This window comes from Rhinatrema bivittatum, chromosome 4 (assembly GCF_901001135.1).
Source record: "Rhinatrema bivittatum chromosome 4, aRhiBiv1.1, whole genome shotgun sequence".
Classification (NCBI taxonomy): Eukaryota; Metazoa; Chordata; class Amphibia; order Gymnophiona; family Rhinatrematidae; genus Rhinatrema; species Rhinatrema bivittatum.
Window position 1 is genome coordinate 190,186,746 of NC_042618.1, and position 15,631 is coordinate 190,202,376.

The 15,631-nt window shown below is 44.9% G+C and overlaps 1 protein-coding gene across 1 annotated transcript in view; it reads left to right on the forward strand.

Moving 5' to 3' along the window:
• Nucleotides 1-15,631, forward strand: part of LOC115090396 (inter-alpha-trypsin inhibitor heavy chain H4-like) — a 236,158-nt gene that overhangs the window by 41,714 nt on the left and 178,813 nt on the right. Inside the window, exons 8-9 of the mRNA XM_029599426.1 lie at nucleotides 5,230-5,398; nucleotides 13,197-13,322. Of these exons, the coding sequence (XP_029455286.1) occupies nucleotides 5,230-5,398; nucleotides 13,197-13,322 (295 nt within the window). The remainder of the gene's footprint in view (nucleotides 1-5,229; nucleotides 5,399-13,196; nucleotides 13,323-15,631) is intronic.

Here is a 15,631-nt window from a genome sequence, read left to right on the forward strand (position 1 = left end):
CTTGTTCTTTTCCCGACGCGTCTCCCCTGCTGAGCATAACTTTGCAATCGGGGAGAAGGAATTACTGGCAATCAAGCTGGCTTTTGAAGAGTGGCGTCCCTGGCTCGAGGGGGCACAACTCCAAATCATAGTATATACTGATCACAAGAACCTTGAGTACTTGCACCAGGCGCAATTGTTTAACCATCAACAGGCCTGCTGGTCCCTCTTTTTTACTCGGTTCAATTTTGTGGTAAAATACCATCCAGTCAACAAGAATGCTCGAGCCGACGCGCTCTCCCAATCCTTCAATACCGAAGATGTTCCAGATGCCCCTCGGCACATCATAGATCCGACTAAGGTTCTTCTGTCCACCATGGCCACTGTGCCTTCAGGAAAGTCGGTAGTTTCTCAACAACTCTGAAGGAAAATCGCCTGCTGGGCGCACGATTCTTTACTAGCAGCCCACCAAGGACAATCTAGAACCTTTGCTTCTCTCAGGCAATTCTATTGGTGGCCAACCATGAAGAAGGACGCTCAAGCATATGTAAAATCATGCCCCACTTGCTCTTGTCATAAGCTGTCAATGGGCCACCTTTGGGGTCACCTACAACCGCTCCCTGCACTCAGTGAGCCGTGGACACACATAGCCATAGATTTCATTGTGGATCTTCCTTCCTCCAGTGGCAACAACACCATTTGGGTCACCGTGGACATATTTTCAAAGATGGCTAACTTTGTGGCATTACCTGGCCTTCCTTCAGCCCCAGAACTAGCCAAATTGTTCATTTGCCACATCTTTCGCCTCCACGGAATCCCAAAACAACCAGGATACCATCTTCTACAGCATCATTGGGGTATTCCCTTACTGCCCAGACCTGTGTCTCTCTATTTCCCGCTCTGCGGGTTCTGCCTTTTCTCCATAATAAAGTCTGTCCACTAGGGTGTGCTGTGTGATCAAACCGAGCCTGCCTACGGTGAGGCCCACAGGGCTCCTCCCTGTGGGCGGAGTCAGCTCTCACCTTGACCAGGGGTTGACAACTACTCCAGTTCATAACAGAAATATTGCTGTGATTGTATGGTATGGCAAGGTTTTAGATATCTTTTTTTTGCAGGTGTTTGTGTTACTTCACAAAATATTTGGCAGTGGAGGGAGTTTGTTTTGCTGAGATGACACCAGAATTTGAAAAAACAATTGCATGTTCAGTTGTAATGTGAACCATCCTAATTTTGCTCTGCACCTAGTCTTATGATTATGATTATAATTATGGCTGTTTTATTGTAGTTATGATGATCTCTGCCTTTCTGGAGAGAGGATTCATGAAAGAATATATGGTTATGTGTTTTATTAAATGATTAGATCTGATGTTTCTGTTATATGTTCTTTGCTTTTTATATGATATTCTACTTGTGTATTTTTAAACTGCAATAAATATAAAATAAGTTTATATGTTAATAAGGATTTTTTACTGTTGGTAAGGGCTTGAAGTAAGTGAGTTAAACATTTTTAAGTTCACTCATGATACATAACAGCTGTTTCAGACTACTTAGAAATCCATTGTCAGGTGCACAGGCATTTTTATCGATAAGAGCACAACTAGTACTGCCCACCCATGTTAATCTTGAGCCAACCAAAAAAAAATCAGTTCTGGTTTCTTCACTGGTAAGAGAAAGAGATAGAGAGCCTGCATATGTATATGAGCGAAAGCGAAGCCTACCTGTTTGTGTGAAAGTCTGCATTTATATATGAGAGCGCGAACGAGTGTGTGTGTGTGTGTGTGTGAGAGCCCGTATGTGTATATGAGAGAGAGAGCTTGCATGTGTATAAGACAGAGCTAGTGTGAGTGAGACTATGTGTATGAGGGAGAGAGTGGGAGTGCATGTCTGAGAGCATGTGAGGGAGTGTATGGAAGAATGAAATGGATAAGTGTGTGTGAGAGAGAATGAAGTGTGTGCGGCTCCCCCCAATCCACAAAAATTTCAGGGTGACTGGAAATCAAGAGTTCCCAGGTATGGACAGCAGGGTTTTGTTTTTTTTATTCTTATTAGTTTTAATTATTGGGTGTTATTTGATATATGTGCTGTTCTGAAATATTTTATTGGTGCTTGGGTAATTTAAAAAAAATGTACCGGTATATGATTTTAATTAATAGAAGTTATTATATTATCAATAGTTTTAAAATATTCTTTTATTAGTATGGCTTTATTATTATAATTAATGCTTTGTGTTTCTTGATTTTATTTCTTTTATGAGGAATAGTGGTTCTGTTTCTCCATTGTTACACACAGAGTCTGGCTTCTTAGGGTTTCCATTTCAGTTTTTGTCTAATTTGTGATCCTTTATTCTGTATTTGGTGAGAATCTGTCTCTGCTCTGTGCATGTGACCAAGATGAGAGATTCTGCTAGCTTGTAGTGTCTGTGTAGGGATCTAGAGGAATTGGGTTTGTTTTGTTTCCCCGATAGGTGGTGTATTGGTATTCTGGGACCCAGTGTAATATTTACACTGGGTGGGGCAGGTGGGGAGGAACACCATCTCATCCCTCATCTCAGGCAGCAGATTGCCTTGAGCTGCCCCTGGGAGGGGAGGTTGTGAACTGGGGATAGTGAGGGTGTTTGTGGAAGGAGAGGAAGTGATCTGGGGAAATTGAAGGTTTTGTGGGGAAGGAAGAACCTAGGATTTATTCGGAGGGGAGGGAGGGAAGAAACTGGGGTTTGGGGGGGGGGGAGAAAGAACCAAGGGGAGAGAGGGTCAGGTCTCTCTCTCCCCCCACCCAGCATTCCACCTCTCTCTCCCTCTCCCATTCCACCTCTCCCTCCCAACCCCCAGCATCCCACCTCTGTCCTCCATCCACTTCTCCCTTCAGCCCCTCCCATCAGCCCTTGTCTCTCTCTCCACCCTTGCTCGCTTTGGCCTGCCTCATTATCAATCTTCTCCCTTCAGCCTCCCTTCTTCTCCTTTTCCTGTTCTCACCCCTCCTCTTGCTCTTTTTCTCTCTCCTGCCCCCACTCTTATCTCTGCCCCACCTGTACCCGTACCCAGATTACAACCCTTACCTCCCACAAAAAAAAACAAAACAAAACAGCAAAGGCTCGGCAGGCCCAACAAAGTATTGTATTATGTTGGGACCCCAGAGCCTCTCTTCTTCTTGGAGGCAGACCTCTCTTCTCTCTCCTGCCTCCTCTTCAGCATCCCACCTATATCCTCAGGTCCCTTCTCCTTCAGTATGCCACCTCTCTCCCTAGCCCCACTCCTTCTCTCTCCCTATCACCCTCTTATCCCCTCTTCCCCCTTCAGCATCCCGTAGCTCTCCTCCACCTCCATTCTCTTTTGCTCTCACCTCTTGCCCCATCACCCCTCCTTTTCCTTTGGCCTCCCTCCTCTCTTCTCCCTGCCGCTAACCCCTCCTCTAGCTCTCTTCTCCTTGCTTCCACGCCTCCTCCTGTTGTTCTCTCTCCCTTCTGCTTCCACACCTACCCACCTTCCACAATAAAAAAGATAAAGGCTCAACGGCCAAGCCTTTGTCATTTTTCTTGCGGGGGAGGGTGCCTTGTAATGTAACCGCCCTCACTCTTGGTACTTGATGATCTTCTCTCCATGCAATACAGGCTAGTTGATTTAGGAATGCTACAAGGAATGCTGTTTATGTCATTTTCGCCTTTACCACTAGGTCTGATTTTTCTAGCATCATGCATTTAATTGTTCTGGGAATGTGTTATACTCTGAATTATGCAAAGAATGTATGTAAGGTAGAATATTACTGAACAGTGGAATATAAATCAAATAATTTAATGGTGTGGTGTTCTATGTATTATGAATGTAAAAAAACTGTATGGAGGAAGTGGGTTACAAGCACGGCTAAATAAATACATAAATAAATAAATAAATAAGAGGTCAATTTCAAAGCACATGCAGCCCAGATAAACTGGACTTATGCAGTTAAGAAGCGGTCGCTGAATGTGCGCCCATGTTCAATGGCCGCCACTTAAACCCTATAAGTTAAGCCGCATAAGTCGTGGGCGGGCAGTGGGCAGAGCAAGTTAGCCGTACAACTTATGCAGCTAGCTGCTGATATTCGAACTTAGCCACATAAAGTTGTACAGCTAAGCTAGACGTGCCACAGTGCAGGTCTAACCTTAGCCTGTCAGACTTATCCAGCTAAGCACTCAGTTATACGCGAATAGACAGCGACATAGCTGTGCCTCTGAACATACATCATCACTTTGCTGGATAAGTTCTAGCCAGCCAAGTTATTTAACTGGCCAGTTTTGAATGTCGACCCCTAAATTTAAAGAAAAAAAATTGGCAATGGGAATGTGGGTGGAGCTTGACGTGGAGTTGGGGTGGAACTTGGTTCTGCTCCCTCTACCACATCCTGTCTTCTTGCTTACATCTCCCGCCTCGGCTCTAGCTTGGCGGGAGATGCCTCATGCAGGCAATGGTTGGTTGCTATATTTGCCAGTCTCACTGCAGCGTTCTCACTGCGGCTGTTTCCAATGTGCCGTATACTTGAATGGGAAACAAATGAAGGAAAACAATTTTTTTTAAGTTCATGGGCTTCCTCCATTCACTTTGGGGTCCACAAATGAAACAAAACTGCTCTTATTCATTGCATTTTACCCATTCATTTCAAATGGATGCACATCCCTAGTAATTATTTTACTGGTCCTGGGCTTCAGTTCTTACCCAGGAAGAAGACTTGGGAGCCAGGCGGTCAAAGAGCGAGAGATGCAATTTTCCAGGCCAGTGGTCCCCAAACCTGTCCTGGAGGGCCACCAGCCAGTCGGGTTTTTGGGATATCCTCAATGAATATGCATGAGAGAAAATTTGCCTGCACTGCCTCCATGACATGTAAATTTTCTCTCATACATATTATTGAGGATATCCCAAAAAACCCGACTGGCTGGTGGCCCTCCAGGACAGGTTTGGGGACCACTGTTCCAGGCCATGATAAAAGATCCTTCTGTTGCTAGACCATGGCAGGAACTCATCCCTGCTGCCAATGAGGAAACAGCAAAAGCAAGGCTGTCATCTTACTGTATGTGCCCATTTTATTGTGTCTCACATACAAGTCCAGTTTAGGGGTTTTTTTTTTCTGTTGTTTTTTTTTTTTTTACCACACCTCACTTCCATTCCTATCCCAATTTGCCTTGATATGTCCAGATGGACTACAGTACTGTTTGTGTTTTTTTTTTAATTCAACCATTAAAGCACAAGAGGGAAACTTAACTTTTTTTTTTTCTTCAAACAGACAAGAGAGGCCCTTATCAAGATTTTAGATGATATAAATCCAGAAGATCAGTTCAATTTTGTCATCTTTAGTTCTTCAACATCTGCATGGAAGGAATCGTTGCTTCCAGCAACTGAAGAAAATGTGAACAGTGCAAAAGGTTATGTCGCAACGATTCCTGCTCAGGGAGGTAAAACAAAATATTACGTAACTGCATTGCATGCATTTAGGACATCTAGAGAAGGGATGGGCAGGAAAGCTTAGTTAGCCTCTTCTAGCCTTTTAAAGCAGCATTTTAATATTAGCTGGATGAAGAGTCTATTGTTTTGAAATGCATTCTCATAATTAAGAACATAAGAAGTGCCATGCTGGGTCAGACCAATCAGTCCATCAAACCCAGAGTCCTTTCTCTGACAGTGGCCAGTCTGGATCTCAAGGAAGTGCCTTTCAGATCCTAATAGGAAAGGCCATTCCATGCTGCTCACTCCTAGAAGTACAAGGAAGAGCAGGGCCGTTGCTAGCATTTTTGTTGCCCTGTATGAACAGTTACTGTGCTGCCCCCCTCCCTCATTCATTCATTCTCTGTCCCAGGCCCACCCAAAAAAAATGCCCAGCTCCCTTCAGAGATGCAAACTTTAAAAACTGACACACATCCCCCTCCACCAAACCCATGGCTGGTGCAAGGGTATTAGATGCCCTAGGCGAAACTTATATCCTTGCAGAACGCCCCCGCCCCATTCCAACACCCAGTTAAGATTTATGCATTTATATTTTACATTAAAAATATCAAAGTACAGTATTCTGAAGTAAAAATATCACCTCCATTATATTGATATGCACTGCTATGATGCCAACCAGATATCCCTGCAAAAAAGACACTTGGTATTAGGCCTATTGTGATGTGTGTTGGGTTTGGGCTTGACCCTCTGAAAGCCCAAATATACTACCCTGTTTCCCCGAAAATAAGACAGTGTCTTATATTAATTTTTGGTACCAAAGATGCACTAGGCCTTATTTTCAGGGGATGTCTAATACCGTTGAGCTGCTGGCTGCCCCTGCGTCAGCCATGCCTCACCAGTGTGCTGTCAGAGAGAGGTAAGAGTGTGCAGCATTCATGGTAGTCAGCTTGGGCTGACTCTGCTGCTTTTGAACCTCTGCACACTGCTTGGAAGGGGTCCCCCGACTGGTACTGCCACCATCCCCAGATGTCTGTAATCTTGCTGCCACTGTCACTGCTGCCACTTGGCTATTGGGGAGGCGCCGATTGCTGCTACTGACACTGAAGCCCATTCTGCTGCCTCCTCTGTGCAGGCCCCGTGGGCTTCCACTTCCTCCATGCTGATCTCGTACATTGTGAGATCTGCATAGAGAAAGTGCTATTCTTGCACATTCCCAAAGATCACATGTGCCAATCACTAAAAAGTAATTTTTATTTTTTTTTTTACCTTTGCTGGCTGATGTTAGTTTTCTAATCGGTTGGTCACAGGCTTTTTTTTTTTCCACCTTCCCTTTCTTATTTTTTTGCCAATTCCTTTTATATTGTCCTTTTTTCTTCCGTATTTCTTTTCTCTCCGTCTTCTTCCCTCAAACACAGTCAGGTTCTCATTCTCACATGCATTTCTCTCACACACACACAGTCTCTCACTGGCTCATGCTGTCTGACGCTCACACACACAGGCTCTCTCTCACTCCCACATGCTGTCTTGCTCAAGCATAGGCTCTCACCGTCACACGCTGTCTCTCTCACACACACACACAGAGGCTCTCACATGCTGCCTCTGCAAACATTCAGATCCTCACTCTCACACACAATCTCTCAACTCATCTCATACACGCACGCACCCTCTACAGACCCTCAGCCTCTCTCTCACCTCTGGGCCTCCTCTTCGCGGGTCGCCGCAGGATCGGCTCTGCAGCGGCCCTGAACTTCTCGGGCCTCTTCCTCTTCTTGGGCCGCTGCGACTTGGGATTCGCAGCAGCCCGCGGCGGCTCCTCTTCTTCACGCGCTGATGCTCTTTCTGCTTCCTGCCCATGCGGCTCCGGCAACGTTTACTTCCGGGCCGCACAGGCAGAAAGGAGGAAGAGCATCAGTGCGTTTGCACGCAATCTTTTTCTTCAGGCAAGGAGGCTCAGTGGCCGCATGAGCCTCCTTGCGCCCGGGCGCATCGGCTCCCCTCCGGATACCACTGCAGGCCTCCTCTTCGCGGGTCGCTGCAGGATGGGCTCTGCAGCGGCCCTGAACTTCTCGGGCCTCTTCCTCGCTACCGGGCCTCTTCCTCTTCTTGGGCCGCTGCGACTTGGGATTCGCAGCAGCCCGCGGCGGCTCCTCTTCTTCACGCGCTGATGCTCTTTCTCCTTCCTGCCCATGCGGCTCTGGCAACGTTTACTTCCGGGGCCGCACAGGCAGGAAGGAGAAAGAGCATCAGTGCATTTGAACGCGATCTTTTTCTTCGGGCAAGGAGGCTCAGCGGCCGCATGAGCCTCCTTGCGCCCGGGCGCATCGGCTCCCCTCCGGATACCACTGCTCGCATCTGCCCCTAATACTTTGGAAACTTTATTTTAAAAAAATAAATAAATAAATAAAAAATGACGTCACAGGATTGACCGGCCCACCGGGGGAAGCCTGATCCCCCGATAGGTCAATCCGCCCCTGTTTACAAGGGATGTCTTACTTTCGGGGGAGGTCTTATATTTAAGAATTCGGCTAAATCCCTACTAGGTCTTATTTTTGGGGGATGTCTTATTTTCGGGGAAACACGGTAATACACATCCAATTAGGAAAATGCCTCACTTCACACATGCAGAACATAAACAGACCCTCACCAAACACAGACTAGAGCAACCATAAAGTAGAAATATAAACGTGCAGACAAAAATTGAACTGGAAACTGCAAGAAGCCAGACACTCTATGCAGTGCAACAATGAAAAAACAGAACCAACACCATTCTTCAAACATCAAACAATAAATTCAAGAAAGAAAATAAATACATAATCATAATACTAAAAACATAGTAATAATATTATTTTTTTAAAAAGCTGATGAATAAAAGATCAATAATTAAAAATTCATATACAATTTTTTTCAAATGTTCCAGACCAATAAAATATTTCAGACCAATAAAATATTTCAAACAGCAGACACATCAAATAACACCTGAAAAATAAAACTAAAAAGGATTTTAAAATTGATGCTCTCCATATCTGGGAACGTTTGATTTCCAGTCACCCTGAGATTGTCATGGATTAATGGGAGTGGAATGCACACATTTTCTCCTCTCTTTCCTATATACACACACACACACACACAAGTTCATACACACATATGCTCCCTCTCAAACAAACCCGCAGGCATCTCCAGCTCTTCTTTGGTTGGGATCTACCAGCAGCGACAGGCCTCATATTCATTTCAGCTGCTGGCAGGTTGAAATCCACCAGCAGCACCCATTCTCTCTCTCTTATACACACAAACACACACACACACACACACTCACAACCCAGGCATGCTCCAATTCTCTCACACACCCACACCTCAGACAAGCTCCCATTTATACACACACATCCTAGACAGGCTCCCATTCACATCCACCCAAATCCCATTCAGGCTCCCATTCTCACATACACACTCCCTGCCCATCCCAAGAAGGCTCCCATGCATGCATGTGCGCACAAACGTTTACACCACCACCCATCCCAGGCATGCTCCCAGTCACACACACACCGATCCCAGGCAGGCTCCCAGTCACACACACACACACACCGATCCCAGGCAGGCTCCCATTCACAAACACACATATGTGCAACCCAGGAAGTCAGGGTCCATGGGTCATTCCTCCTCTGCTGCTGCTGCTGCTGCTGCTAGCCTGTACATTCTTCTTTGTGGAGAGCAGCCATTCTGCTGCTCCTCTTCATGTGCTGGCCCTGAGGTTATTTAATACTCGCGGTGCTAGCACTTCTTGTATTCTCATCTCATGCATCGCAAGATGAGAATACAGGAAGTGGTAGCACCGCGAGTGTTGAATACCGTGGAGTGAGCATATGAGGAGGAGTTGCTGGACGGGCTTCCTCTTCTACTGTGGCCTTCTGCTTCTTCTGCCACGGTGGGATTGAGTCCACTGGCAGCACCACGAGCCTCCTGCTTTTTCGCCGCTGGTGGGATTGTGTCTACCGGTAGCACTATGGGCCTCCTGCTTCTTCTGCTGCCGGTGGAGACGATCCCACCGGTAGAATCACAGGCCTCCAATTCTTGCACCACTGGTGTGATCGGGTCCACTAGTGGCAATATGGGCCTCTCCCTGCTTCCAATGCCACCCCACGGGTGTGCCACCCTGTGCAATTCCATGGTTTGCACACCCGGTGGCACCAGACCTGAGGAAGAGACACTCAAACCTATCTGCTTAGCAATCATTAATGGACCTCTCCTCTAGGAATTTGTCCAAATCTTGTATGGTGTCAGTTTGTAGCATTATTTATACTGTAGTCTGTTTAAAAAAACAAACACTTAGGAGGTGAATTTCCCAAAAAATGTTCAGTGCTTCATTTAGGAACCTAAGTTTAGATACCTAAATTTAGGAATATTTTGAACTGAGCTTGGTCCCTATGTTTTCAGCTGAAATTTTCCTACATTTAGGGGCAGACAACCCGGCTAAGCTAAGTATTACAGATAAACTTAACTGGATAACTTAGATATGATTTTCAATGGCAAGGTTGTGCTGCTGAATATACCTGGCTAAATCAAAGTTATCCAGATAAGTTTATCTGTATTACTTCAAGACTGCCTTGTGGCATGACCAAACGTATCTCGATAACTAGGGTGTGCAGTGGGTTATTTTTGTGTTTTTGTTTAGTGTCAGTTTTTGCTCAATTTCATTTTTAAAATGATTCTTTAGGTTCTTTTTGCTTTTTCCCTAATTTTGGGGTTAGTAATACAGTATGCACTAAATTGCATTAATGCTCACTAACAGAACTTAGTGCACACTAACTATGATCATATACATTGATACTTATAATAAACAGTGAAGCACTACCTCCCTTCAGCCTTTTGTTAAATTGAGTAAATTGTTTTAGTCATCCCCAAACTAGTCAATCTTTCTCGCTTACCATTCAGCCCCCACTCCAGCCTGTCACTCGTCACCCCTACATCAGTAACCCTCTCTCACCATCAGTCATCCCTACACCTCTCTCTCTCACCAGTATGGTCAGTCCCCCATCATACAGCTCTCACTCTCTCTCTCTCTCTCTCTCCCCAGTTACACAACCCAAGTCTCTCTCTCACTAGTCACCCCCACTCCAGTCTCTGACTCTATCTCACCAGTCACCCCCAACCTGTGTGTATGTGTTTCTCTCTCTCACCAGTCATGCCCCAATCACTCTCTCTCCCTCCACACCAATCTCTCTCAGTAGTCAATCAGTCTTTCAGTAGTCACCAGCCTCTCACCCGTCACCCTACTCCAGTCTCTATTAGGAAAAGGGGAGAGAGCTGTAGAAGAGAAGAGACACACAAAAAGGAAAAGAGAAAAACATAAAAGATGGGACAAAGAGGGTGGCAGATGACTGAAGTTGCTTAAATGCTGCTAATACCCATACTAGGAGCTCTCCAGGCATGACTTGGAAACTTTGGGTTTACAAACCTGACTCCGGGTTTCCAGGAGAGCAGCCATGATCTCTGGGTCCTAGAGATCATCTCCCCTTCTCACCCTAGGAGCATCTGCCTCTATGTAGGATGAGCAGGAGGCAGGCACTAAAGATGGAGGCCAAGGCAGGAGCCACAGAGAAGTTCTCGGCTTGCTGCTGCAGCCAAGTCTCCATCTCCCATCTCTTATTGGTTGATTCTGATGGCTAAAACCTAATCAGCAGCAAGAGATGGGGATGTTCTTTCTCATCTCCTGAATGGACCAGGGTAAAGGAGAGGGAGAAGAGACGGCAAGAGTGTAAGTGAGGAGAGAGAAGGGAAGCATAGAGAGGAGAGAACAAGAGAAGTTGTGCATGACTTTGAGTGAGAGAGATCAAGAGCATGAGAAAGAGGAGAAAGCAAGAGATTGTGTGGGGGTAATAAGAGAAGTAAGCAGGAGTGAGTGTGGGGAGGCAGTCAGTGGAGACAGCAGAATTAGTGCTTGGAGGGATAGTAAGAGGAGAGAGTAAGAGAGTGTGTGTTTAGGCTGGTGCAATATCAGGGTGGGGAAAACTGGTGCTCAAGATTGAGTGCCTGCTCTCCCAACACGTGCCGATCAACCTCTCCGGGGTGTCCAATTTAATATTTAAATTGGGTGCCGCGATAAAAAGGAGGAGCTAGGGGAAATTGTGCGCCCCTAGTGCCTCCTCGGCAGTGGGCACCCAGGAGAGGTCGGCTGTCAGCCAGTTAGGAAAAGGGACGCTCAATTAAAGAGTGCACAGGTTAGGAAAAGGGACGCTCATAAAATTGAACATCCATTTTCCTAGCCTGACCACCGACATATTTCTTTATTTTAATGTTTTGTTTTGTTTTTTTTAAAGGATGTCCTCCTTTTTGTTCCTCTGACTTAATATCACCATGATATTAAGTCTGAGGAAGTACAGAAAATCAATATTTTCTGCTTTTCTGTACTGCTTTTCTGTACAGTTTTTGGGCTTCTCAGAAATTAATGCCTGCTCTGGGGGGTTGGATGCGTGTTTTGGATGCGCTAAGCCTCATAGAATAAGGGGTGCGGATACGAGTCCAAAACCTGTGTCTAACCATTGGCCGAGAGTAAAAATGTGAAGAGATGGGGGCAAGAATTGGAAGAGAGATGGGAGATCAAAATGAGGGAGGGAGAAAGGAGGGGATAGGATTGAATTAGGTGAAGATGAGAGCAAGAGGGAGAAGATTGAAAAGGTGGGGGAATGGAGAGGAGAAAGAGAAAAGGGTAAGAGAGCAAGGTCAAGGGATAGCAGGAGATAGAGAAACAGAGGACCCTTGGTTTTGGGTGGGGGGATTCCAGGCAGCTAATGTAGGAGGAAGGAGATGAGGAATGGAGGAAAGCGTGCAGGAGAAAGAAGAGGAGTAACGGTGAAAGGAGGGAGGTAGGATGAATCGGTAGAGGAGACAAAAAAAAGAAAAAGACAGGAGAAAGGAACAGAAAAAGAAGAAAGAGATAGTATTAAAGAATCTTCTGCTGAAGGAAAGAGACAAAGAAGGAAAAGAGAGAAATGAAACAAAATAAAAAAGGAAGGAAGACATCAAAGAGGCAGAAAACAAAAAAAGAACCAGAGACAAGGGCAGAAAGACGGTGAGCCAGATAATCCAACCAGAGACAGCAAAAGAAAGTTGTTACTGGCAGTGACGGATTTAGGATTCACCACCCCTAGGCTCTATTGGTGTTATGCTTCACCTTCCCCCCTCCCCTTGCGCCCACTACTGGGACAAGGACAACAGAGCAAAAGGTCTAAGGCATAGCCTTCTTTGCTGTGCTCTGCCTGCTCCAGGCTCACATGGGGCTTCCTTCATGTGGCCTGAATGACAGGGTTGGAATGGGGGAGTACAGCAGTTTCTTTCTTCTGTCCCTTCCAGCCACACCCCCTCCCTCCTGCTCTCTGCAGGGCCAGGAAAGGGGCTGGAGCAGGAAACAAAAGAACTTTTTTTCTGCTGATTCGGTACACCTAGGAGGCAGCAAATCTTCCGCTGGCCCGCTGCCCCCTAAGATTTTTTCCATCCTAGGCACAGGCCTAGTGTGCCTATTGGCAAATCCAGGCCTGGTTACTGGGGAGAGGAGGTGGAGGAAGAAGAGAGAAAGTCTGCAAGCCCTGGCTTCCCTTTCCCCATTCCCTTTGCTAATTTCAGGGTGAGCAGAATTCAAGAGGCCAGTCGCTATTAATATGTTGAGATAATCTGTGAACAGGTTAAGGCAACGTCATTACTTTACATAGAGATGCTTCCACGCTGCCCACAGAAATAATTTCATCAATCTTCACTGTAAAACTATATAACTGCAGTATACTGTAATATTTACCCTCCATATTGTAATGTTTTTTGCAGGAACAGATATCAATGAAGCATTACAGATGGCAGTAAGCATGCTAAATCAAGCCAATCAGGATGAAAAGCTACCGGAAAGAAGTGTGTCCATGATTATTTTGTTAACAGATGGTCAGCCTACCAGTGGTAAGTTTCTTAGCATTCATTTTACTGATATCCTACATTTTAGTTCAATATTTCAGATTCTTATTTAGTAAGTCTGAAACTTACCTATGACTTTAAACCTTTGGGCAATGTCATAATATCCATCAGCCAACGTCATTTTGATTTATGGAGCACCTTTGTATGAAACTGAGCTGGTCTCTTCTGGATTTTCTGGTCAACATATATAGACAGATGGACAAAAAAAACTATATATAGCAATACATCTGCTCATTTTCTTGGGACCGACAGTGTTGAGTGCAGTCCTGCAACATTTTAGAAGAGGGATGTGAGCAGATACATTTCAAGGGGATTCTGGAGTCCTACCTCATGTCTCAGAATATTCGTAAACCTTTACTGCGGAATGCACCAGTTTTCTGTTCTGTAGAACTAGAAATTCTGCTTGAAGCGAGGGAACTGCCTTCCTCTCTAACTGCACACTCAAGCCTTAGAAAAATGAAGCTGTACAGAGAAGAGCCATTTTTATTCCCGACCCAGCCTATGTCACATCGCTTCAGTACAGCAGCTCTTGTCAGACAACTATCATGAAGCATTCAAATTCTGCATTCCCAAAAGCAAGAAAATGGGGCTGTCCAAATCCTCTCTGCATCTGTTGCATGAATAAATGGAGGAAGTCAGTTTCCAGCTTTGTCAGCCCAGCATCTTCCAAAAGCCCTAAATTCACTAGTGGATTTTAAAAAAGAAGCTCTGCCATCACTAATGAACATGATCATGGAGCTCAGGAAAGTTCTTTAAAAAATAAAAAGGGGGCAGAATTCATACCTGGGAACATTTGTGTTGCAATCACCCTGAGATTGCTGGCAATTTTTGACCAGTTAGATTTATGCAAATGCTCAGCTGAATCCTAGTTGGTTAGTTTCAGGTGAACGTTTTCCTAAAATTAGCAGGTTCCCTACCTCTCAGCAGGCATTTGAGTATTAGCCTCTGAGTTCTTCAGCAATTGACAAAAAGCTCAATATTCAGCAGGCCACTGAGCAGGAAAGTTACCCAGATGAAGATACCTGGATTACTTTATCTGGATATTCAGTAGAACATAGCCAGATAAGCATTCCACTGAATATACCCTGGTAAAATTATCCAGATAAAGTTATCTGAGTATTTTTCTGACTATATTTCCCTGGTTAACTTTGTCCAGGAAGTGCTGAAAACATCAGCACTGCCCAAATAAACTGAAACTGCCAAATGCTGCCACATGCTTCACACAAAAAAAAACAAAAAACAAAACTTTGAATATCGATCTATAGGTAGCTTTGAATCCAGCGAGAGCTTAAGAGGTATAAAACTGTTGGAATTCAGATGGCCTGGGACAAGCACAAAAGATCCTTATTAGTGGGAACAGGAAAGTAAAGCTGGCAAATGAGCTGGCAAAGAAATGGACATAACTGAGAACTCTCTGAATCTAGGCTGGAGACTCTGGAAATTTTAAAGAATTTAGCAGGCATGAATGTGTATGGGAGTGGTGAGTGAGTGTGTGTGTGTGTGTGTGTGTGTGTGTGGAAGAGGGAGAGAAGTGAATAAGCATGTCTGTGAGAGTGCAATTGTGTGTGTGTGTGTGTGTGTGTGTGAAAGAATGAAAGGAGTGTAAGTGAGCAGGTGTGTGAGTGAACAAGAGTGTATGTAGGAGAATAAGGCTGTATCTGTGTGACAGTGAACATATGATTAGATTTATTAGCAATGGGGGAAAATCCTGAGGAAGGGGGAGCCTATAAAGACATGATGGGCTCCACCTTAACCTTAACCAGAGTGGAACCTGGCTGCTGGCATTAGCTTTTAAAAAAAAGGTACTTGCCAGGTTCTCATGGCCTGGATTGGCCACTGTTGGAAACAGGATGCTGGGCTTGATGGACCCTTGGTCTGACCCAGCATGGCATGTTCTTATGTTCTTAAGGAGAGCATGGGGAAATTAAACTAGAACATGGAGAAAATCAAAAGTCACTCAGCATCCCACGGTTCAGAGGGAGGTATCTTCAAAGGATACTGGCAAACCAAGTAAGAATGTCCCAACAGAAAAGTGGTTGTAAAAATTGAAAAAGCCCAGATATATTTAAATACAGAGAACACAGATAACAATGACTTCAAATTTCCTGTGTTATCTGATAAGCAGTTTGTGGGTACATAAATAAACAAACACAAACAAACCTACTTTAAAATGTCTGTATGCAAATGCCAGAAAAATAAGACTGAAGAATTAGAAATGCAGGTAAAATAAGACAGAAGAGTTAGAATATATGGCACTAAAGGAAGATATAGACATAATAATCATCTCAGAGCCT